Source organism: Equus przewalskii, chromosome 1, assembly GCF_037783145.1.
Source record: "Equus przewalskii isolate Varuska chromosome 1, EquPr2, whole genome shotgun sequence".
Classification (NCBI taxonomy): domain Eukaryota; kingdom Metazoa; phylum Chordata; class Mammalia; order Perissodactyla; family Equidae; genus Equus; species Equus przewalskii.
The window spans coordinates 125,655,777-125,681,268 of NC_091831.1; the positions used below are offsets into that span (position 1 = coordinate 125,655,777).

General features: G+C 39.2%; 1 protein-coding gene across 3 annotated transcripts in view; it reads right to left on the reverse strand.

The window, feature by feature from the left end:
- Positions 1 to 25,492, reverse strand: part of IQCH (IQ motif containing H) — a 177,722-nt gene that overhangs the window by 136,732 nt on the left and 15,498 nt on the right. For all 3 annotated transcript variants that reach the window (XR_011540770.1, XM_070622800.1, XM_070622791.1), the window contains exons 4-5: positions 22,477 to 22,594; positions 9,488 to 9,604 (exon numbers count right to left, since the gene is read on the reverse strand). Coding sequence is in view for 2 of the 3 variants with exons in the window: in XM_070622800.1 (XP_070478901.1) it covers positions 9,488 to 9,604; positions 22,477 to 22,594 (235 nt within the window). In the remaining variant the exon portion in view is untranslated. The remainder of the gene's footprint in view (positions 1 to 9,487; positions 9,605 to 22,476; positions 22,595 to 25,492) is intronic.

Sequence of the window (25,492 nt, forward strand, 5' to 3'; positions counted from 1 at the left end):
CAGTGGGATATTCAGCATTAGGTCAGAAAGTAGGAAGGGCTAAGAGGCAATCTCAGCTATCCAGCTGGCCATTCATACGAAGGGGACAGGGAGTTATATGTTAATGGTCAAGGAGGGGTACAGCCTGTGGAACTCTGATTAGGCAGTTTCATGAACATTTAACAAGTTCAGGAGATAATGCTATTCAAGAACTCTTTATAGCCAAAGGGAGAGGAAATAAAGTTTAATAACCAATGAGGACATCAAGGGAGAGAGATCGTTCAGGAGAATTCTAAAGCTGCCCTTCAGTTAGAGCATCTGGAGGAGTGATCTAATTTCAGAAACTGCCTTAAGCCCTTCTTTTTATGATCTAGACTGAGATCACACAATTAGATTTCAGTGGCTCTTTCAAGGCCATCCATCAATCGGCCTTACACATCTAACCACATCTTTTGGGCTTTGCTTTTATAAAAATTCAAGATTAGGCAAAGCTCTAAGCCATCCTCCCTTACTCCCATTATTCTCCACCTCTGCCTTTGCTTGTATTGCTTCCGGTGCTTAACATACACGCCACCTCTGCTCTCAGCCATGTCCATCAGCTCCTCAAAGGCCCATCTTAAGGCTTGCCTCCATCCAGCGGTTACACTGATCACTACTTTGTCTCTCCTGAGAGACTGGTGGTTCTGCAAGGAGCCAAAGGAGCATTAATCTGGGAGTCACACAATCAGGGCTGTGGGTCCGGCAAAGACTCTGAACAAGCCAGTTTGTCCTCTCAGTGTAAAGATGAGGAATCTCAGTCTATAGAGACTAAATGGTGTGCCTATCATAACTTGGCTTGTCTCAGTGGCAAAGGCAGGATTAGCGCCCAAGTCTTCTGACTCTTGTCTGTGGTTCTTTCCACTAATGTGTGCCTGGCTGCTTTCAGACCCTTTACTTGCTAACCATAAGCAGATTTATTCAGGCTATCATTGGAGATAGAGATAGATATCAAAAGACTGTATAAATCAGGTAATTTGGTGGCATACTATGCCAACTTTACAGCCTAACAAGAGGGATCTCCTCTAAATAAATATCTTCCGGGCTTACACGACACATTCTGATTCAGAGGCTATGCTTTTAAAGAAAGGATAGGGTGAATCACTCTAGTCTATGGGTACTTACTTATATTCTACCAAAGAGGTTTTTAAAAGGCTAGGAATGTATACTTGAATTCCAGTACAGTTTAAGGTACCATGAGTTAGAATATTGGAGAACACAGCAACAGTATTTATTCATCTCAAGTACCTCTCAGTAGATAATTAACCTGGGCCATGATAAAAACAATTCTATTCAGCCCGTTTCTCTTGTGGCTAATGCTACTGTGCTACTTGCTGTAGTATTTTTCCTTTGCTTCATTTTAAACAGAATACTTACTACAATATTGCAAGCATTACCACTTTTGTAGCTGTTCCATTTTCCTCCTTGCCACAGAAAAGCAATGGTAGTTAGATGAAAGCATGAAGTTTTATATTTTTACTCACGAAGATGCAATTCTTTTGAAAATCTGGAGTGGAAGTCCAGATATGTGCACTTTTTCGTAGGTCTCCTACACGGTCAGCTGAGAGAACTGGATCTTCCCTCCATAAAGAATACAGAGCTTTTAGGATGCTCCTCTGTTCTGATACATACTTTGCCCCACGCTAGATGCTCACATGAAAGGAAAGGAGATCTATCACAGAGAGTTCTAACTTTTGGCGGGACGTGGACCCCGTTGGCAGTCTAGCAAAGGCTACGGACCCCTTCTCAAAATAATGTTTTTATAAATGCATAAAATAACATACATTGGAATCCAATTATATTGAAATACAATTCTATCCATGGACCCCTTGTGACATAAACTATCATACAGCTGACTTGGCCGCCTCCATCTTCCTAATTTTTGGCTCATCAAAATGGAATTACAAGATTAGAAACATAACCTCTTAGTACGAAGTCTAACAAATACCAGACTCAGGTCCAAAGCTCAAGTCACAAAGCGCAAAGGCCCTGGCTCTCCTGAGGGGGCCGGGCTAGCTGCTTCACAGGTGGCTGCCGACCTGGGATGAGTCCAGGGCCGTGCAAAGGCTCTCCTCCTGCACCCCCTAAATCCCTCTGCTCCCTGTCCACTCATGCTTGAAATCCCTTAATAGAGTCTAACTCCTTTGGTTTAATTAAATAGAGGATTTACTCTTGTTAAGAAGCAAAAACCCATGGGAGAGGTGATACTCTCTGCCAAAGATTTTCAAATTTATTTTCAGCAATAGAATCTGCTTTTCAAATGCGACCTTAAATAGAATGCTGATACGTAAATAAACGCAAGTTTTATAAGAATTTAGTATAATTTTATATGTTGAATTTTAAATACATAAATAAGTATAAGTATACATAATAGTTATATTTGTAAGTGTTTATAATAAACACTGGAAATAATGAGGCTGTTTTGATGAAGGCAAACTTATGAAATCAAGGGTTATAGATAACGACTGCAATCTTACATCCGTCACAGCATACAATTTATTTCTATATTTTATTTGGGCCGCACAAGATGGAGAAAATCCTAACATTAACAGAGAAGTAATTTCCTATTGCTAACCATTTGTTGAGGTGCCTATAATCTCAGGATTTTCTTCAGCTAAAATGATCCAGAAGCTTTAAAGAATAGTAGGATTCTTTTGTTTCAAAATACAATCACTAGCAATATCTATAACTGCTCACATTCCTTAGTAAATAAGAATTAGTTGGTACGAGCTCAATTTGGGCAGATCTGACAAATAGATTCATAAATAATTTGAACCCTGACTCTCTTACTTACTTTATAACCTTAGGCAAGTAGCTTAATCTTAGTCTCAGTTTCCTCATGTGTAAAACGGTTATAAAAACATCTATTTTATAGGTGGAAGGGTTAAATAAGATACTGTACATAAAGCACTAGCCTAGTGGCTGGCACACTTAATAAAAACTATTATTATTGAAGGGTTGAATGACCAAAAGTTCTTTTCAAATGTGTCTTGTAACACTTTCAGACGTTCCCTCCTGTCCCATTTAAGTTTCTTTTTGGACATCTCAAGACCCTTCCCTTTCAGATATTCACTCAGTTTCAAAGCTAGCTAATTTTGCTTTGCATGCGGAGTCCAAATTTAAAATGATGCTTTATTGCTGACCTTTAATCTGCAGTTGTAAACAAAGTGACATTGCAACCCCGTGATGCCAAATGAAGACTGTACAGCACACTTCGAATCAGGAAGGAACCAACCCAAACTGAAAATGTGCAATGCAACAATCTGTAATGCTATATTATCATGACGCAATACATATTATTGTAACTGCACCGTTGACTAGTATGCTGTGCCAAATGTGTGCACCAGAGGACTTGCCTGGCTTTTAATGGATGGGAGCACACGTGTGTTGAAATAGTAATACCAGTTAACATTTATTGAATGCTTACTGGGGGCTAAGAACTGCTTTAAGAACTTGACATGTATTAGCTCATTTAATCTTCACTTATTTATTTTGTATGATTTATAGGAGTGTATATGAGCAGATTGGCATTTCAAAATATGACTTGTACCAAGATACACCCTATCTAATAAAAACACCTTTATAGGAAATTCAAATGTACATGCACACACACATACACACACATGCATGCACACATGCACACCCATGTGCTCACAGTTAACCTGATGGCACAAATTAACCCATTAATGGTACCTAATGCATTAAAATTTGGTACCTAACTTAAGTATGTCTGTATTGTTCTTTATTACACTTTAGAATAGTTTAAATATTTATCACAAAAAGTGAAATATGAATTAAATAAATATGAATCAAATGCTTGCAACCTCCCTGAAACTCATTGGAGTTCTCTGCAACAATTTGAAAACCAGGGCATTAAGCCGTATCACTCATTTACTGGTGTGTGAAAAGAGCCAAATCAGATCCTTTTCTGGAAGCACAGGTGTGAAGACGGAAGTATGAAATTTTTAATATTAATTCATTTTTCAGAAAGACAGGAACCTTATTAGGCAGTATCATGTGCCAGCAATGTTAATGTATTATCATAATCCCTGTAACACCCTTGCCTAGCAGGCACCGTTATCTTGACCTTACAGAAAAGAAAACTGAGGACTGGAGACATTAGTTTGCTTGCTTAGGGTTTCACGCCTGGAAAATGGCAGATAGACTGATCCACTCGACTCCAAACCCCTCCCACCACACCAACTGCATCCCATCTAGCCTCCCCATTTGATAAACTGGGAAAATGAGAATGAGCGAGGTAGAGTAACTTGCTCCTGGAAACAGCTGGAGGCAAGGCTACAATATGAATCCAGGAGCAAGGGTGTTTTACCAGGTAAACTCGATCAGACGGCTCAGTGGCAGGATGCCCTGTGCAATCTGGCCTACTGTGGGCCAGCAAAACTGCTACTTCACTTCCAGACTCGGCATCAGGTTATATAGTTTCAATGCAGAGACTGGACGGACAAGGAAACAAATTGGGTGTCTCCTGAGTACCTACTACGTGCAGAACACTGCGTGGTGCAGTGGAGGATTAGAAAAACAGACCAACAGAACAGACAACAAGGTCCCTGTCTTCATTTCCATGCGGGAAAGAAGCCATCATCATATGAAATATTAAATAGAATCCCTGGAAGGGGCCTCAGTAATATTCTGGTTCTCCCCCCCAACCCCTACAATAATGTAAGCTTTAGAGGACAGTATAAAACATGGCACAATAAGCTATGTGAAAATGGCCAATGGTCATAGCTAATATTTTCAGCGCACTTATTTGTACCAGGACCTTTGTTAACTACTTTGAATTATCTCATTTAAATTGAGATACTCTTACTATGGACATTTTACACACAAGGAAATGGAGGCTGTTTCTAGGAGGTCCCCCATTTAGTAAGCATTCACACCAGGCAGTCTGACCCAGAATCACTATGCTCAGAGCTAGAAAGTGCTTAGAGTGAGCACAGGGTTGGGTTGGGAACGTGTAGAATCCTCGCACAGAAACTCAAGAAACACAGCCTTCTTAGGAGGTTAGAGAACTCTCTAGAGCTAGATTTTCTGTGGATGTCATCTGACAGCGTGTAGCCTCTGTTTGCCTCTCTCTCACCACTCCCAGAATAATGGGCGTTTGTGAGAAAGCCAGACACCAGCCAATGACAATTGTCACATCACTTTCTTCACTTTCTCAGCACTCCAAACGAATGCAAAACCAAAATTCTAAATAACAACATACAAAGGCAATATACCACCGCTTCTACCACCGCCGCCGCCACCATGTTGGTGGAATACATGAAAAGTCATCATTTTCTTGAAAACTCTTTGTAAGCAACCTGAAGAGAAAGCTCCCTAACAATAGAAATGGGATGTGGCGTACGCCATCGCTGTCCTTGGGTAATGACTGTGCGTCATAAATAGGATATGGCATTTCTGAATGTCTTTAAAGCTATTTCCTTTTGTTCAACTAATTTAATTTACCAAATGCTCCTGGGGAAAGGGAGGGGGATCAAGATGCTGATTCCACATTTCCTGAAAAATCAACGTTTTCTTTTTAAGCTGCTCTCAAAGAAATTACATCTGATTGTTGTCTGCTGGCTCCCTCAAACTCTACCTCTGTCAAAATTCTGCCCCGGCAGGTGTGAGAAAGAATAGATGCAGAACTTGAGTGAATACCCACATCTGTTTTTGGAAAAAGGGAACAGAAGCAGCACAGAAGGAAGTAAAAGAGATAATTGCTGGCTTGAACTACAATACATTTTACATGTGGGCAGAGGGCCAGCTTACAGCAGGCGGAATATGCAGGCCCATCTTATTGGAATTCAGGGGTGGGCCTCCATTCTTGTCCGGAGACAGCTGTAAACCAGCAGCCCATAGCATCCCAATCAGGCACCGAGTTTTGTCAAGGAATGCTGATATGTACAGAAGCAGCTTTGTCTGCTTCAACTGCACCCCTGCCTAGTGAAATGACAGTCAATCTCTGATTCCAGATGACAAGAACTGGATAAAAACTTAAAACAAATGGCGACCTTTCAAAAGATTAATTTGTTTACCAACAAAATGTTCCCTCTTTGTCATCTGAGATGGGGGTGACCTTCACTTTCCCATATCTAGGCTGAAAGGATGCTGACTATAGTCATCTGTTAAGTTAACTCCATCTCAGCAATTATTCCCTTTTTTATTTTTAGTGACAAGAAGGGTTTATTAATTCACTCGGCTTCTTGTTATGGTTTATAAATGCAACAAGCTCATTCTGAATTACTGCAGTGTAACATCAATTTGTTTAAATCTAATTCTGCTACCGTTGCCAAATTATGTTGTGACTGTAATTGTGGCCATATGCATGGGCTTAAAACACAATTGTGTTTTGAAGTCGTCCTTCTTTCTCCCCCCTCCTTCTCCCCGCCCCTTACTCCTGGTGCTTCTTCTAATCATTTGACATTAACACAATTGCCTCACTTTCCATTACTTTATCACTGCAGAAATGGATGCTCTTTCAGTGAGAGAGATTACTGTGTACACCCCAAGTGACACCGTAAAGAATGAAACCATGATTTGTGAAGTGTGGTTGCTACCCAACTAAGTTAGTGAAAAACACTGCATAACGTATGACTCATAAAATCTAGAAATCATAATAGTATTAAATTCAACCTCATGAATAAGTAAAGGATTCTAAGTTTACGTTGCATTATATATTTATTTATTTGGAAAGTGGGACCAAAGAACTGGTATAATTCTGCAGCAACTCATATCTTGTCAAAAAGAAAAATGTTTTTATGATTCTTTTCTAGGTCATAACAGTTATAATCAGAGTTATTTGTGCCGCAATTCAAAGCAATGTTTTCTTTGGCTATTTTGTTATGCATTCATAATCGTTCTTTTAAAATTCATGTTAACAGATACATGTTTCAAGCCTTTTAAGAAACACTTTTTATTCAAAAAAAATAAATCAAAGTCAGATTTTCTGTAGGCCTTTTAATGTGTTGCACTAGAAAGTCTGACTGGAGCCAAATGTCAGTGAGGAAGTATGAAAAGTACCAGAGATTTCTTCTCACCTCCCTACACCTCTAAGGCCCTACTCACAAACCTGTGAGAGAGTTTTGTTTTTTGCATTATTTGGCAGATTTAAGATACTGAAAAAATAGTCGATGAATTTCACTTTTAATACTTTTTCGTAAATTGATTTTACATAACAGAGTTACAGGACATAACATTCGGAAGGCAATTTTGTGATGTGTGTGTGAGTGTGTACGTGTGTGTGTGTGTCTGGAGTGTGTTTTCAATGCACTAAAATCTTTGCATCAGCCCCTTATTAGCAGGAAGGATACACCTCTTCACAAAATGGAGAAAATACCAGTTTCTAGGAACTAATAATGTAAACTAGTTACATACTCAAATGTGCTCTGTCAAAGTGTCTCAGATTATTTACAGGCTTTTGACAAGCTGTTCAAGTTTCAGAAGAAGTAAGGAAACACATGGCCCTCGGCAGCCAAATAATAACCCCCTCTGAGTGTTTGGAGTTGTTCTAGAAAGCGATTAGCCTTGATGCGGCTTCTCTAATTAACCATGCATCACAATGCTAGACACGGTGCTGCAGCTTAGGGAAGTGCTTTCAAAAACATTTTTTATACGTGGTAAGTCTCAACCGTATTTATTCCCAAATGCTCCGCATGACTGTTGAAAACCAAACACCTGAATATTTCTTTCACAGGACTTTTTGCACCATGCTTCACAATGTTTTGTAAATCCCAAATGGAAATGCCAGTTTTCAGTTAGTGCCCTCACATACCTGTACATCAACATAAAATGATACGGTCAACTATTTTGATCGAAATGCCAGTAGTCAGTTTGAGCAAAATGTACATCGTGTACATACATGTTAAAGTGCTCTGGTGTGGATTTTTATGGAGTCAAGTTTTATGGAAAAAAAAAAAAGGCTCTTTAATGCAATCAATGAGTGTACATTATCTGTATGTCCTACAAGGCAAAGTGTTTTCCCAAATCCTCTGTGTTCAAAGTACATGGGCACAGTATCCAAGGCACTCAGGCTATTTGCGAATTAGAAAGAATATAATGAACGACTAAGATTCTGCCCCAAATTTTGGATATAACTTTGAATTCCTATTTATGTCTGAATCTTCACTTGGATTCATTAAAGCAAAGCACAATCCTCTCTAAATCTAGAAGTATGCCTTTTTAAACTTCCATATTCACTGGGAAAAGTTTCCAAGCAATGCAGCAGTTGCCTTGGGCTACGAAGCCTCAGCGCTCCACCAGCTAAGCCAATATTAATTCTAGATTGAAGGGGAAAACCAACAACAACACAAGACAAATCTGCTTCTGTCTGTACAGCCAGAGAAATAATATTTTTCTTTCAAGGGCTTTGGGCTCATGGGAAGCAGATAAAGACCCTTTCATATTATTCACAGTGACATTTTAAATAAAGTTTCAGCAGGAATAAAAATATCTAACTTTCTGGTTATTTCTTAGGCTATAAAAGCATTTCTATGATAAAGTCCTCTTAAACCAAACCTGTTAGAATAACACGAAGTACACCGAGAGGAACTAAAAATATATTCCAGGGTTACGTGAATGGAGTAAGCAGTTGAAAATGTCTACGTAGGAAATTTGGAAGATTAATCTAAGAGACTATTATGCTGGTTGAAAATGGTTTTTCAATTTAACTCTAAAATTAATCTTGCTTTTCGTTTTGATTTCACCAAAGTATACATTTAAGAGCTTTTGAGAGACGCCAAAGGTTACACATGTATTTAAAAATGTATAGATACCACCTCACTAGTTATTTTCAGTATTAGAAATGATCTCAAATAAAATGATTTCCCAATTAAAATGAAGCACTACTCTTAATTCTCCTAAGAAAACCTCACAACACAGAAAGAGTACAATCCTTGCTTTGGACACTTAGCAGCAAGTTAATGTGCAAAAATAGGCAGATTCTGAGATCCCTTAATGCCAAAATCTACTTGATTATTTTTCCCTCTCATCATCTTGCTGACATAGAGGATTAATCCTTGCTTGCTTCAGATTCAGAATAATATTCTTAGATTTTGCATATTGTGTGAGTATATACCATTGAAGCTGATACTGTGCTGTTGTTTCGTTTTGATTTTTCTAGTGGTGAGCCTACTATCAAAGAAATAAAATATTTTAAATTTCTCTATTAATTCTTCTTGTTATTAAATTATTCCATCCTTGTTAAAATTATGGTACTAGATTATTTAGGAACAGCAAATAAAATAGAGAAATCTGAATGAGCTACAAATAGACCTTTTAAAAATAAGTTTACATTTTTAAAATCATTTCTAATTAAAAGAAGAATGAAAGCCACTCCATTTCATCTTCAGAAATTCTAAGGACAAAAGGATCAAAATCTTTACTTAAAATCTACATTGGGTCTTACCCTACTAATATGTAACTTTTAAGTCCTAAGAAAATTAAGAGCTCATTTAAACAGCTCATTACTTACACTTGCTTTTCTCTGATTAATGTGTGGCAAACTGATTCCATAGTTGGCTTTGACAGCAGCTCTGTGGCGGATGTTCTCAGGATCCTGCATGATTCTTACATCCAACCCTATCTTTCGCTGAAACAAAGAAACAATGAAACTTTCATGCTGGAAGAACAAAAATGCTTACTAACATTTTATATCCTCAAAGGAGTATAAAGTTCTTTGAAAATAATTATTTTAATGTAATTCCCACTGGAAAATATGTATCTATTATTTGGGTCTTTTATTTACGCTGCTAATTGGTCTCTTTTGTTCATGGAACAGGAACTTTCTGCAGATTTTCCTCCATGTGTCCTACTCCTCATACAAATGCATCCTTGGATGCTATTCATTTTCTCAGAAATAATGCTAGAAGCCAACCAAGGTGGACAAAGGACTAGAATACCTGGTCTTGATTTATTTTTAGCTTTCCAGGTCAAGGATTTTGCCAGTGAAATCTATACTACACACACACAGGTAGAGGGCTCCCTCGGTCTGTTAATGTGGCCACTTTCCTCAAGGGACGTTTACAGGTAAATCTCAGTTTGGACTTGGTAAATTTACCACAACAAATTTATTTACTTCGTCACGGAGATTTTGCTATCTGTAGGAAAAATGTATGCTTTCATTAGAAAAACTAAGAGCGTCACTTTGAGCCAGGTATTCCTCATTTTAAACAATTCAAATTAGTTATTGCTGATATGCTTAAATAGGCAGAAGAGTGGCCGTGGAAAGGAGCACTGGATAGGTGTCCAGAAACGTGGGTTCCAGTCTTGCTCTATCCTGAACTGCCTGCATGTGACCTTGGGAAGTCACTTCCTCTCTTTGGAAGTCAGTTTCTTTATCTGCAAAATGAACCACTTAGACTTGGTCTCTTGAATAAATATCCACCCCCGACCCTCCCTCCCCTGCTTTGGCATTCTACGATTTGATGCTAAAAGGCAACCTGACACTTAAGGAATATGGTGGTCCCAACAGTTTCTGAAGTCTTTGGTGACGTTTTTATTGTGATATAATTTACATACCATCAAATTCACCCCTTTAAAAGTATATAATTCAGTGGGTTTTAGCATATTCACAAAGTTGTACAACCCTCACCCCTATCTAATTCTAGAACATTTTCATCACCCCAAAAAGAAACCTCGTACCCATTAAGGATCACTCCCCATTCCCGCCTCCTCCCAGGCCCTGGCAACTGCTAATCTTTCTGTTTCTTGGATCTGCTCCTTTTGGACATTTCACATAAATGGAATCATATAGCATGTGGCCTTTGAGACTTTTTAAAAAGGAGGTGTTGTGAGCAATTAAAAAAACTGACTTCCTTTCAACTGAGTGTCTTAGTTCTGAGGATGATCTGATGCAATTGTCAAAATGGTTGTAGGAACCAGATGGCTTAGTTCATCATCCAGGTATTTCTTTGATCTGAAGCATTCATAAGTGGCCCGTGCCATTCATAAGGTCAAAATGAAGGAGAAGACGACAAAAATACCGTGGAATGCATGCTGTCTAGATAAGTTATTTCGTAACACAGGCTCCAAATCTTCCTTTTATTTTTTCAATAGCAGTTTTTAAACCAAATCTCCAAATAACTGCACTCAACTGTCCACTTTATTTAACCCACACAGGGACACAGGTTGCAAATAAGGCATATCTCTTCCCTTCTCCTTGAAGTACATGTGATGACAAAAGCAATGTAGTGCCTAATTATACATGGCTTCCTTCCGTGGGGAGCCCCCACTCACAGCACTATACCAGAGTTTTTCATGGAAGCTCGGTGCCTCTTTTATTGAAATTAAAACCTGCACATAATTTGTTCCTTCTTAATTAAACTTTCGGAATAATTTCCATTCTACCAAGGATTGGGAAATTGCTAATATGCATTATATTGACTGGATGTGGCTTCTATAATTAGGGTGTTTTTCAAATATGTATTCTGTATACAGTTGACGGTAACAGCTTCATCTCTCATGTCTAAGCTCTGTTAGAACTTTTTAATTCAGGGATCATTGGTTCAGTGGACCTTAGCTGTTTTCTTGGTTTTCTTATGTTCCATCAACCTTGTGTGGCTCTTGGACTGATGGAGAGAGGAAATGATCAAATACAGAATCATTGTGAAAACTGGCATTAAAATCCAGTTGTTCTATGCTCATTTTTACATTTCTGTGGCACCAGTGTCCAGCACAGATATTTTTGGAAAGAAATCAAAATGTAAATAGGAATCCAACAGAAATTACAGCTTGTAATATCAATTCTGTAATAGTTGGCTTCTAAAGCAATGGGAAAGCTCCTTTAGAATTATTAAGATTCTAATCTTTACTATTTTGGCACGAAAGCATGTGTATACCAAAATAACAATATGTAGCACAAATGATTTAATTTCCCTTTATAAAACATATTGAAGGAGTCTATATTTAAGTAATATTAACATATCAAATGGTTTCACTGAAAATCACTAACAAATACGTTCATAACCTAAATTTGTCTTACAAACCATCTATAGAGATGTACAGGAAAATAGTTATAAGCATAAGTGATTTAAAAAACAAAATTAATCATCTCATTAAGCAGAAAAGCATGTTCTGGAAGATGATCATTTTTTACCAACAGTAAGATAAATATCAGAAATAATTTCAAAAATTTTCCTTAAATTGGTCAAGAAAAGACAGCAATTTATTTAATCTATCTTGAGTCACTAACCAATCTAAATTTTGTATTCTCTCCTTTTGATAGTAATTACAAGCAGATATATCAAATGTGACTCTCATTTAGACTTTGGTTTGTAAAAACAAAAGTTATTATCAGAGCCAATTACTGTTTTACCTACATGGCTGCACAGAAGCAGGGAGCTCAATTTTCATCTCATCAGTGATTTTGTGGTATTTATTTTATTACTATGCCCACAAAGCTATATAAGAAGGAAATAGCTTATGCTATTAAAACTAGGGTTTGAACACAAGAGGCTAAGGTTTCTTTTAGAAGAAGTTCTGAATTAAAAACACTAGGCAGCATGTAATGCCAACTCCCCAGACATGGGCAGACCATAAAATGACATACATCTGAGCGGTAGATCCCACACAGAGTAATCAAAATTGAAATGCTTCACAAACAAAGTTGAGACAGGCTATTTACTAAGTTACAGTATTATCAGCGTAACATTATTCTCAACAGTGTTTGCTACAAGTAATGCCTTCTAAAGTGTATATTGCTTAATATCATATTCCCACTGGTTAAAGACATCTGCTGTTTAATCTCAAAACCAGAAAACAGGAAAAAAGACAAACAATCCAGTCATCTTTAACACTCTGATTCTTTCAACCATTATATGTTTAATGGAAAGGATAATAGACACCAAGTTCTGGTTCAAGCCATATGATCTAGATTTCTCATTTGCAAAACTTGGTAATAATACCTACCTTCACGGAGTTGTTTGTTAAGTTTCTTGCAAATGATAAAGTACTACTCAGGAGCCTACTGGTCAAAAACTAATGACTGCAAAGGATTGAGACACTTCAAATACATAAAAATCTGTGTGTTCTTAATAATATTTCCCCTTCTCCCCCAAAAACCTAATTGATAAAATTGAGAAACAAATCTGAAAGTGGTAGATAAAAGAAAGAATCAAGTATTTATCCTGCTTTTCCTGAAGATCTATTTTTTTCAGATTCACCAAAGAGTTGCTAAGGGAAAGTTCTTCATAGAAGCTAATAAATGCAGAAGGAATGATAGAATTATAAAATCACTACTTTGCAGTCCCTAATGAAATGACATATTTAGGTAAACATCAATGGTTGCTAATACCATTAGGTGAAAGGTTGTGGGGAACTTTATAAAGAATAGATTGAGCTGGTGATAATTGGACTCACTGATCAATCTTCACCTCATTCAAAGAGGAAAAAGAAATTGCCTCTTGAGACATTATAAGAGGAACTATACAGCACCACTCATGAAATATTCCCACCAAAAGGTGTTATTTGAATCTGATCAAGCTTTGAGAAAAAACTACCAGTTTACATGAAATACTAGGAACAGAGGAACACGTTAAATGACACCATGAGATTGCAACCAGCCAAATCCAGACTGTAGGGGAAAAGCCTATATGACAAATGAACTGGTTTCTTTAACCAATAAATGATATTTTTTAAATGAGAAAACTTTTATAAATAAAATGAGATGCACCTGCAGTGTGTGGACTTTGTTTACATCCTAATTTGCACAAACAACTGCAGAAAGACAATTTTAAGACAAATAGGGAAAACTGAACGTGGACTTGGAATTATATAATATTGATGCATTGTTGAATTTGTTAGGTGTGATAATACGTTTTTTTAAGACCTTATCTGAAGTATTTAAGGCTAAAATGATATGATGCCTGGGATTTGCTTTTGAACACTTTACCCAAAAAAAGCAGAGGGAATAGATGAAATAAAAGTGGTAAATTATGGGAACTGTTAAAGCTGGGTGACGGTTACATGGGTTGCATTCTATTTTTGTGTCTATTCCAAAATAAATTTTCTTAATAAAAAGTCATATGTGAAGTTAAAGTGTAATTAAAATGTAATTCTTGATGATTTAGTTTTTATTTCAACTCTAACATGCTATGCCCTACGATATCCTCTCTGACCTCCCGCTAGGGCTGGAGGGATCCACAATCAGAGCATCACCACCACGACAGGAGGGTGTTGTCAGAACCCAAGCGATTTACTTTAGTCCTAAAAGTGACAAGAGGGAGTGTGTGATGTTATCACTCCTTTACCAATGAAGATAAGTGACTTCTCAAGGTGACACAACCCAAAAGTGGAGAGTCAAGATTTGATTTATGTCTCTGACTCCAAAGTCTTTCCATCAAAACGCGCTGCCGCATTGTAAAGACGTGTTAGTCGATGCGCTCTTGATTCAACCTCCTATCTGTCCATCAGATCCTTTACTCTCTCTCCAATCCCCGCTGGCACTGCTATGGCCTGTGCCCTCAGTGATTATTACGTGGACCCCTTAATGGCCCCTAAGATGGGTCTTCGGACCTCCAACCCATCCTCTGCATCACCTCCAGAACGAGTGAGCCTCTGGCCACTAACTGAAATATGCTTTCACCTCTTTAAAGCCCTCTAATAGCTTCCCGTAGGGTGGCGTGATCTGGCGCCTTCTTACTTTCTAGCTCCCTCTCCAGCCATTCCCTCGTGACTGCTCTGTGCTCCATTCATGCTGGATGGCCAGCCTTCTCCACATATGGCACGTTCTCTCCACCTCTGCCAGTGCGCATCCTGTTCCCTCTTCTGGGAATGTCCTCTTCTCCCCTCTTCAGTGTCTTCTCGGCACAGTTTTGCTCAACCTTGAACTCAGAGCAGGTATAAACTCCTCTGAGAGGCCTCCCCTAACTCTATCTCTCCTTTTCTACTCCCCCAAAATTCAATCATTCATTCAAACAGTTCTTGAGAGTCTACTAGGTGTTGGTGAACAAGAAAGATAAAGTCCCTGCCCACAGGGGTCTTACATTCTTGAAGGGATGTAAGGAATCAGGTAATAACCACATAAACAGATAGACAATTAATTTCAGATTGCCATAAGTGCTCTAAATAAAATACAGTAGAATAATAGGATAGAGAATAAGGGGAGGCTCCCTTCGATATGGTGGTCAAGGACAGCCTCTCTGAGGAGATGACAATTCTACTGAGACCTGAGTGAAAAAACTGAGCTGGTCATGCAAGAATCTGGGAATACTGAAGAGTGAGAAATTGATGATTAATGAGAGGGGATAATTGCAAAAGCTAAGCCCTTAATAAGAGGTTCCTGTTAATATGGGAAGGGATATTTCTTCCATTAAGACAAAGGAGAAGACATAAAATATAAGTCCAGACATAGAAAAATTGATGAATTTGATAATAGGAAGGTTAGGACTAAGTTTCTTTGTATGTGACTGAAAATTCAAAAAACATTGCTTAAATAAGACAAAATTTGTTCCTCTCATGTATGTGAAGTCCAGAGATAGGCTGTTCAGAGTTGGAAGTCCATGAAGTTGCTAGGAACCAGGCTTCTTCCAGCTTAGTGTTCTGCTGTCCCTAACGTATGGGCCACCTCCTCCTGGCTTAATATGGCTGCTAGAGTTCCAGCCATCATGACCTCAATCCAGGCAGAGAAGAGTGGAAGGAGAAGAAAAGAGTCAAAGGGCGTAAGCCAGCTATCTTTTAGGCAAGTTTCCAGAAAACTTCCCTTAATACCTCCTCTTACATTTCATTAGCCAGTACTTGCTCAGATAGCTATGTCCAACTGCAAGGGAAGCTGGGAAATGTAGTCTTTATATTGTGCAGCCATATTTCTAGCTAAAAATCAGCTGCTCAGAAAAGCTACTGGGGCTCAGTTCCTCTTCCCCTTTCCATTCTGCCATTCTCAGAGCGTTGCCTTTTGTCCTTAGGCTCGTCACCTCATAGTTGTGAGATGATTGCCGCGGCTCCAGATGTCATGTCTTTGTTCAAGGCAAAAAGAAAGGGGAAAGGGGAGAAGGGGAGAAGGGACATGCCAGTTGTGATTATCCCCTTTTATCAGGAAAGCAAAACAATTCCTTAGGACCAACCCCCAGTAGACTGCTGCTCAGTACTCACTGCACAGAACTGGGGCACACGGTCACACTTAGCTGCAGGGAAGGCTCAGACATGAGGAATCTTCTTCCTCATGGAGAGATGACATCCCAAACAAAATCACAGTTCTGTTAGTAATGCAGATTGGGGAATGGATAGTGGGTAGGGGACTAACAATTTCTGCCACAAACATGTAATCTAATGTAGCTAAGGAGGAAAGGGACAAGGGGCAAAAGTGATAAATAGCGAGATAACGAGAGGTCAATGGATTGGAGGTGCTTGTAGTGTTGAAGAATTGTTGGAAGAACGTGCTATGTGAGCAGGCAGACTGGGATGCTGAGGTCAGAGACCGTAGTGCTGGAAACATATTTTAGAGATGAGGCACTTACTGGTTCCACGAAGCCCAGGCATGAGGCATACACCACTAGTCCTACCAGAGCCTTTTTTTCAAACTGCTATTAAAGCCCTCAGCACACTGTCTGCAGAACGCCTGTCTATAGACTGTGAGCTCCGACAGCACTGAGAGTTGCATCCCCAGCACCTAGCACATAGTAGCATTAAAATTAAAACATTTGAGGAAATGAAATAGCACACCAATGATGAAAGACATTTTTAGTTTTCTTTTTTTTTTTTGCAGGGAAAGATTTGCCCTGAGCAAACATCTTTTGCCAACCTTCCTCTTTTTTTTTTTCTCTCCAAAGCCCCAGTACATAGTTGTATATTCCAGTTGTGAGTCCTTCTAGTTCTTCTATGTGAGCAGCTGGCACAGCATGGTAACTGACAGATGGGTGGTGTGGTTCTGCAACCGGGAAACAAACCCAGGCCGCCGAAGCAGTGAGAGCGCCCAACTTTAACCACTAAGCCATAGGGGCTGGCGCAAAACATTTTTAGTTTTACTATGTTTGTGTTGTTCTTACAACATGCCACAGGGACACAATCATCAGCTTATAGCAGTAGAGTACCAATTTCATGGCACATGGCCAATTGCTGACTCCACGCCCTCCCTTCCTTCACTGCAACAACTCTCAGGAGTTGGTGGCCGAGGAGTGATGGCTCTCCTGCATGCCCAGAAGTTAGCATCTCCTGCAAGCCAGCGAGAAAAGCATGAGAAATCTGGGATGCCACCTTTGAAATGTTACTGACACATGGAATGCCATATAAAAAAATTTAGGCAGTCTTAGCAGTTGTAGTAAGTACCTTCTGTTTCTGGAAAAGGTCCTATGAGTCAAAAATATGTAGCTAACTGAATCTTCTCATAGCAACGTTTCAGAAGATACAGTCCTAAGGACCAATTTTTGATGCCCATTTTTTATAGAAAAAATCCCAAATACCATGCCTAATCACCTCTTCTATTACCTACAACTTAACACACACTGTAAAATATACACCACTTTGAAGTGTATATGTAAACCAATTGAATGGTAACCAATTATGGTAAAACAGCATTACAGATGATAGAGTATCATAACATATTATACATCATTCTAATGTGGCGTCATAACTGCCACATTAATATTACTGCAAAAAATCAGAAAGTAAAAAGGTCACCTTTATTAGGAGCACCACATTGAGAAGTTTCTTTGGGAAAGTTTAGAGGGACATATCTGAGGAAAATTCTGAGGATACTTAGGGCTACTTGTGGACAAAATAAAGAATTTATTCTGCTGCTTTTTTTTTCCAGTTATAAATTTCCCTGGGGCAAACACAGGAAGGGAGCTCAAGATCTTGTACTTTTTCTTTTTTTGAGGAAGATTAGCCCTGAGCTAACTGCTGCCAATCCTCCTCTTCTTGCTGAGGAAGACTGGCCCTGAGCTCACATCCGTGCCCATCTTCCTCTACTTTCTATGTGGGACGCCTACCACAGCATGGCTTGCCAAGCAGTGCCATGTCCGCACCCGGGATCTGAACCGGCGAACCCTGAGCTGCCAAAGTGGAACATGCACACTTAACCGCTAGACCACCTGGCCAGCCCCAGGATTTTGTATTTTTAACAGTGGTGAGGAAAAGCCAGGACTTTGAGGTCAAACAGACCTGAGTTTGAACCCTAGTCCTTCCATTTCTTAGCTGTAAATTACTATCATCTCTCATCCTCAGTCCCCTCATCTGTAAAATAAGGATGACGATAATTCCTTCCCAGAAAATGCTGTGAGGATGAGAGAGGACTTCATCATCACCGCTAACAGAGGCTCCCGAATGGTCTTCTGCTTCTGCCCTTGCCCTTTACGTCATATTCTCAACACAGAAGCCAGAGCGACCCTTTCAAGTTGCAAATCAGATGAAGAGCCTCCAGCGCGTCTCTTTCTCATCAGAGTAACATCTGCAGTCCTCACAATGGGCCACAAGATCTGGCCCCTCCTCCTTTCCTACTTCTCTCCCCGTCGCGCATCCCTCTCCGGCTTCCTTGTTGTTCACTCTCCTATCTCAGGATCTTTGCACGTTCTGTTTCCTCTGCTCAGAATGCTCCTCCTCCAAATAGCCAAATGACCACTCCCTCACGTCCAGCAGATTTCTGCTCGTGTCACCCTACAAGTGAGACCGTCCCAACACCCCTATGTTCCTTCCCCAGCTTTTCTCTCACCAACTTACATCCTGTACATTTACTTTTCAAATCCTTTTTTGTTTTCCTAATGCCTACCCCACCCCAACTAGAATGTGAGCTCCAAGAGAGCAGAGAAGTATGACTGATGCCTAAAATAGTGGCTGGCACATACTAGGTACATAATCGAGGTTGACCAGTATTCATCAACAAATAAGAAGAAGAATTAACACTTATATAGCACTCACCATGTATGGGGCCCTGTTATAAACATTTACCTGTGTTAACTCATTTATCCTTACAAAGCGCTATGAGGTGGGTGTTATCATTACGCCCATTCTGCAGATGTGGAGCTGAGGCACAGAGAGGTTAAGTGACTTGCCAAGGTGCCAGTGTAAGTGGTAGAGCCAGGATGTGAATCTACACTTCTAACCAGATATTGTCATCTGATGCCACACAGGGCACATCTAGGCACTGGTGGCAGCAATGAACGAGAGAGAGTCTCTCTCCTTTAGATTGATAGAGACTTAAGCAACAAAACAACGAAATGCAATGGATAAATCTTAGCAGATCCAGGGTTGGATAAAAGATCAGTAAAAGCCATTTGGGGAATAATTGGGGAAATCTGAGTGTGAGCTCAGTAGTCATTATATTCAAGAATTATTGGTAATTTTTTAAGGCCTGATAATGGTATTGTAGGTAAGTAGGAATACGTTCATTTCTAAAGACGCCTGTGCAAGCATTAAAGGGTGAAACATCAGTAGGTCTATATTTTAAAACACTTCAATAAAAGATAGATAAAGCGAAGATGGTAAAGGTTAACACTGTTAAATCCAGGTGAAGGAGAAATGGTTTGGTTTGTTTGAATATTCTCAAAACGTTTTTAAAAAGCCATGGAAAAGGAAAAGAATATTTTTAAAAAGTCTCTGCTCTCATGGAGCTTACGTTCTAAGACAGAGCTCACAGTGGTTGGCTCATGGCAGGCATTCTCCTCTCCCTACTCTATTCTGTAAAATCCAGCTGCCATCTTATCAGCAATTTTCCACCCAGTGTGAAGTAGGGTATAACTCACAGTGAAAATCTGTGAAGCACCCTTACTTGCCCTGACTTTTCCTTCTTTGATCTCTCACCATATTATTCTTCATAATGTCAAAAATCCTCAATAATTTGATCAAACTTTGAAAATTTCTTTCTCAATTAGATCTAAATTCACAAAATTAAAGATTCCCGTCTCAGACACAGATCTCACACATTGCTGCGGCATATTAGATCATGCTATATTTTTTCATGTCTGATTGATAAAGCATCCATTTTATGGAACTAACATAGGAAATAACTCTCAAGCAATGACACGGGTTTATTTTCCCTCCTCCACAAACACACCGACTGTATCTCGCTTCTAAGCAGGTCCTTTGATCTAAACAGTTTAGGAATTTCTATTTTGAAATTGCCTTCAGACTTAGCTTGTCAGACACAACAAGAAAATCAAATACTCTCTTGGCCTATAAACTTTTTCTCCTTCTCTTCTTCCCTCCTCCTCATCTTTCGTTGTTTTTATTTCAAACCCTTTCCTTGACTGTTCTGAGGACATGTGTGCCTGTCGCCCAAGATGTTTCCAGGAGGGGCTGGGCTGGCACTGAGTCAGAGCTGAGACATACTATGAGGAAAAACCATCAGAATATGGTTTTCTCAAATGTAAAAGAAGATTGATAAACAATTCTTAATTATGATTCTTAATTACAACTGAGCAACTCCTAACCGTTTGTCATTTAAGTTTTTTGGTGTGAAACGGAATTCCAAAAACAGCTCTCCACTTTGGAAAAAGAGCTTAAAAGAGCAACTGGGGTTTACCTAGTTGAAAAGGTCTGCAGTGGGCAATTAGAGGTGGTAATATCCCAGTTGGATTTCACAACTACTTAATAATGTAAGCTTTTCAGTTGGTGTAGTAGGCTTGCCGAACAGCTGGCGAAACAGCACTGCTTGTCATTGACTTTACTGTGCAAAATTAGGGCTATCTTTTGTGCCAGCGGTGATGCATTTTTAAGCAGATGTCACTGATATCAGGAATAAAACATCAACAGGGATCCAGGCCCTGGAGGTGAAGTCAGGATGGGAAACAGTCCCTGCCCCTTTCTAAATGAAGCTCACCCATGCTCACCGCAGCTAAAAGAACCCGGGGTCATAGTCAGCACATAAGATTCCTTATCTTTATAATCATTGCCAGGAGTCAAAACTCTTTTGGGAAAATTAATTCCTGGCCATTTATTTTTTTTCTGGAATAATAATAGCAACTCTACCTTCTACAACAGTTCTAATTTCAGATACTTTATTTCATCGTCCTTATAAAGCAGAGATCTACAATCTTCCACTTGTAGACCCTCTGTGGCCCTCCTAAGATTCCTGGCAAAATAATAAAAATTTAACTGAAGCAGGTACTTAATAGTAAGCAAGATAAGTTTAAGCTCCCTTTATCACAACACTCTCTTTTATTTTCATCCAAGACTTTATTATCATCTCGTATTTTCTTATCTATGGTCTGTCTCCCCTCACTAGCATGTAAGTTCTATGACAGCAGGGACCTGCTCTGAATTGCCCATCCCAGCGTGCCCCTAACAGTCCTTGGCACAGATTAAGTCTCCCACGGATAGTGGCTGAATGAACCCAGTGTAACAAGAGCAAGGACAAAGGTAGGAGCGGGCTGCTTTGGGAGTGCAGAGCAGCCTGCACTGACATTTTACACGGGGATGAGCATACCCTTAGAGGTAACTGCAGTGGTTTCATTTATTCCTTCAGCAAACATTTATTGAGAGTCCCCTGGCATTATATAGCACTGAACAAACTGAGATGGATGTTGCCCTAATTAAGCTTACAATTTAGTGGGCAGACAGATATTTTTTAAAAAATCATACAACCCAATATCTAATTACAAATTGTGGCAAGTGTACTGAAGGAAAAATACAGGCTAATACAACAATTATAAAAAGGGTACCATAAGTTGGCTGCACAACTCTGTGAACATACTAAAAACCATTGAATTGAACACTTAGAAAGGGTGAATTTTATGGTATATAAATTATATCTCAATAAAGCTCTTATTTTAAAAAGGGTCCCAGAGGGGTTAAGAGCACAGCTCTGGATCCCTACATTTCTGGGTTCATAATCCTGACTCTGACTCTTACTGGCTGTGTTGTCTTGGGCAATTTACTGAACGTCGCTGTACCTTGGTTTCTTCATCAATAAAATGAAGACAACAATGACACCTCTTTATAGGGTTGCTCTGGAGGTTAAAGAAGTTAGTATTCCCAAAGCACTGGTAACAGTACCTGGTACTCCAAAGAGGCAACCTACTAATACTTTGGGGGAGTCCGAGAGGGAAGAGGACTCAAATTGAAGAAACACCCAGTGGAGACACAGTCAGAAACCTCCTGAGCTCTGTCCCTTGCCACCTGGAGACTCTCCATCTAGGGCTTTGTTCAAAAATTAGAAGGCATTCTGTTTTGATTTATTTTGCTTTCTGACGTAGAAATTGACAATACCATGACCATACCTGAAACAACGACATGTTTTCTCATTTAGAACACAAAGCAAATTTCCTACCTTTAATCTTAAAAAAAATTTTTTTCAAACAACTTTCCTGAGATATAATTCATATACATTAAAATTCACACTTTTAAATTGTACCATTCAGCGGTGTTTAGTAGATACACAGAGTTGTGCGGCGACCGCCACTATCTGATTCCAGAACGTTTTCATTATCCCGAAAGAAACTGGATATCCATTAGAAGTCACTCGGCTCTCCCCTCCTCCCAGCCCTGAGCAACCTCTAGTCCACTTTCCGTCTCTCTGGATTTCTCTGTTCCTACCTTTACTCTTGGAAAGGGATGTGGAAATGTACTGTGCTGTTTTTGGGGTTTCCAAAGTTTACCCTCAGATTCCAGAGGGAAAATAAATAATTTCTGATCAATTACAGCTGGAAGCAACCTAAATGGGAAAAAAAAAAAAGAATTTAAAATCAAATTTGCTATCTTAAAAGCTTCACAAACTGTAATTTTAAAACAATGCATCCTAGTTAAATTACATTTTATAGGAAATATCCTATTGGTAATTACAATAAATTAGACCAATCTTCAGCATTTTAGTCACTAAAAACTGCAGCTATTTATTAAGCATAAGAGCTTCCAAGTCTGATAATGACCATTATAGCATGAATAAAAAGCTCTATCTCTGGCTGCGTTTAAATGACTCACAATTGACAGAATTACTACACTGTAAAACATTTCTTGAAAGAAAAATACAAGATGCTGTCTTTTGTTTAAGAAAATCAAATCACAGGATAGCCAATGTTAAATATATTTAAAATGCGGCTCCCTACACAGTTCATAGGTTTTCATTCTTTCAACCTCTGCTATTTTATATAATTGCAAAGACTTAGTGATCAAAAGTGGTTAAAGGCTTTTCTTATTAAGCAGTGGGCAGTTCCATGGGAGAGTAATGTAAAATAAAATAAAGTTGTAAGAATAAGCATATGTGTACAGTGTGTGTCTTAAAAATTTTAATTTGAAAGCAGGTTCCAGTTCTTTAAAATGGTCAACATAATTAAGATCAATGAAACTCAGCCACCAATGATTCTATCTCTTGATTATACTGATGCCCATTTTTGTAAAATTATCGTTAAAAAGCAACTTGTGGGGGGGCTGGCCCCGTGGCCGAGTGGTTAAGCTCGTGCATTCCGCTGCAGGCAGCCCAGTGTTTCGTTAGTTCGAATCCTGGGCGCAGACATGGCACTGCTCATCAGACCACGCTGAGGCAGCGTCCCACATGCCACAACTAGAAGAACCCACAACGAAGAACAACGAAGAATACACAACTATGTACCGGGGGGGCTTTGGGGAGAAAAAGGAAAAAATAAAATCTTTAAAAAAAATAAAAAAATAAAAAAAAAAAAGCAACTTGTGGGGCCAGCCTGGTGACACAGTGATTAAGTTTATGCATTCCACTTGGCAGTCTGGGGTTTGTGGGTTCGGATCCTTGGCGCAGACCTATACACCATTCATCAAGCCATGCTGTGGCAGCGCCCCACATACAAAACAGAGGGAAATTGGTATAGATGTTAGCTTAGCAACAATCTTCTTCAAGCAAAAAAAGTAAGATTGGCAACAGATGTTAGCTCAGGCCCAATGTTCCTCACCAAAAGAAAAGAGAAAAAAAAGCGCAACTTATGGACTTTTGGCTTTGTTCCAACATGTAAAGAACCTGGAAGTTATCACTCCCATCCTCACAACGAGAAAAAGTTGAACAAACCAAGAAAGATCTCTTCTTAGATCTCTTAGAGAACTGAGATCACAGGGAAAAATGCTGCCCCGAAAACCGGTCGTTAGGCCCAAGCAAAGCCTGCTGCTAGAGCCAGTCCCTGCAAGAACACACAAACTCTCATCAACAAATCTCTGTAGGCTCCGCATGGATTAGCTTGAGAGTTAAAAATTATGAGGGGCTAAGTCTTAGGGAACCCCATACTTGGTGAGTTTTACCTCCAGGAGCCCCCGTATTCTCACTGTGAAGATCAGAGAAAAATCTCCTGCTCCCCACGTGGGGAAGGGGAAAGAAACCATGTTAAAATACTCCCAGAGAGTTCTGTTCTTTGTTCCATTCTCTGTAATGAGCACCAGCTTTCAAGAAAAACTGTTTTACCAAAGCCTTATCGGACCTGAAGAAGGGCAATTAGCAAACTCCAGCCCCCTCGAGTCTTCCCGCCTCACCTAAGGCAGGGGCAAATGCTGAGAAAAACTTGTGAAGGTGACAGTCCAGGAGCCTAGACCCACTCAAAGAGTGAGACCTAGTCACACGATTGTCAAATGCCTTCCCCAGCACAGGCCTTACCACCACACCTACAGAGCCTCTGTACAACAGAGGGTCATCGATCAAAGAACAGCTCGGCTCAGACTCCATCTAAGAAGGAGCTTCTAGGGAACCCAAAGACAACAGAGGAGACAAAAACAAAGACAGTGGAGGAGATTCAAGCCTCAGACACCTACAGTTACAGCAAACAGTAAACATAGTGTAACTCTTAGCCAGAGAAAGGCCTACTTACCTTGGTTCCTATTACCCAATATGTTATGTCCAGCTTTCAATAAAAAACTACAAGGCATTCCAAGAGGCAAGAAAACAACAGTCTGAAGAGACAAAGCAAGCATCAGAATCAGATTCGGATATAACAGATTTTGGAATTATCAAACCAGAAATTTAAAATAACTATGATTAATATGCTAAAATATTAATCTTAATATCCATTAATATCCAATGGAAAAAGTGGACAAGACACAAGAAAAGATGGGTAATGTAAACAGAGATTGAAACTCTAAGAAAGAATCAAAAGGAAATGCTAGAAATAAAAGTACACTGTAAGAACTAAGGAATGCCTTTAACAAGATTATCAGTAGATCACACACAGCCAAAGAATCAGTGAGCTTGAAGAAATGTCAATATAAACTCCAAAACTGAAATGCAAAGAGAAAAAAGAATGAATGAAACAGAACAGAAAATCCAAGAACTGTGGGACAATAACAAAAGGTATAACAGATACGCAGTGAGAATATCAGAAAGAGAAGACAGAGAGAGAAACGAGCAGAAAAAATATTTGAGTAATAATGACTGAAAATTTTCCAAAATTAATGACAGACACCAAACCACAGATCCAGGAAGCTCAGAGAATACCAAGCATGATAAATGCCCAAAAAAACTATACCTAGGCATATCATATTCAAACTTCGGAAAACCAAAGATAAAGAGAAAATCTTGGAAAAAGACAGAGAGAAAAAACACTGTACCTACAGAAGAACAAGGATAAGAACTATGTCAGACTTCTCTTTATAAACGACACAA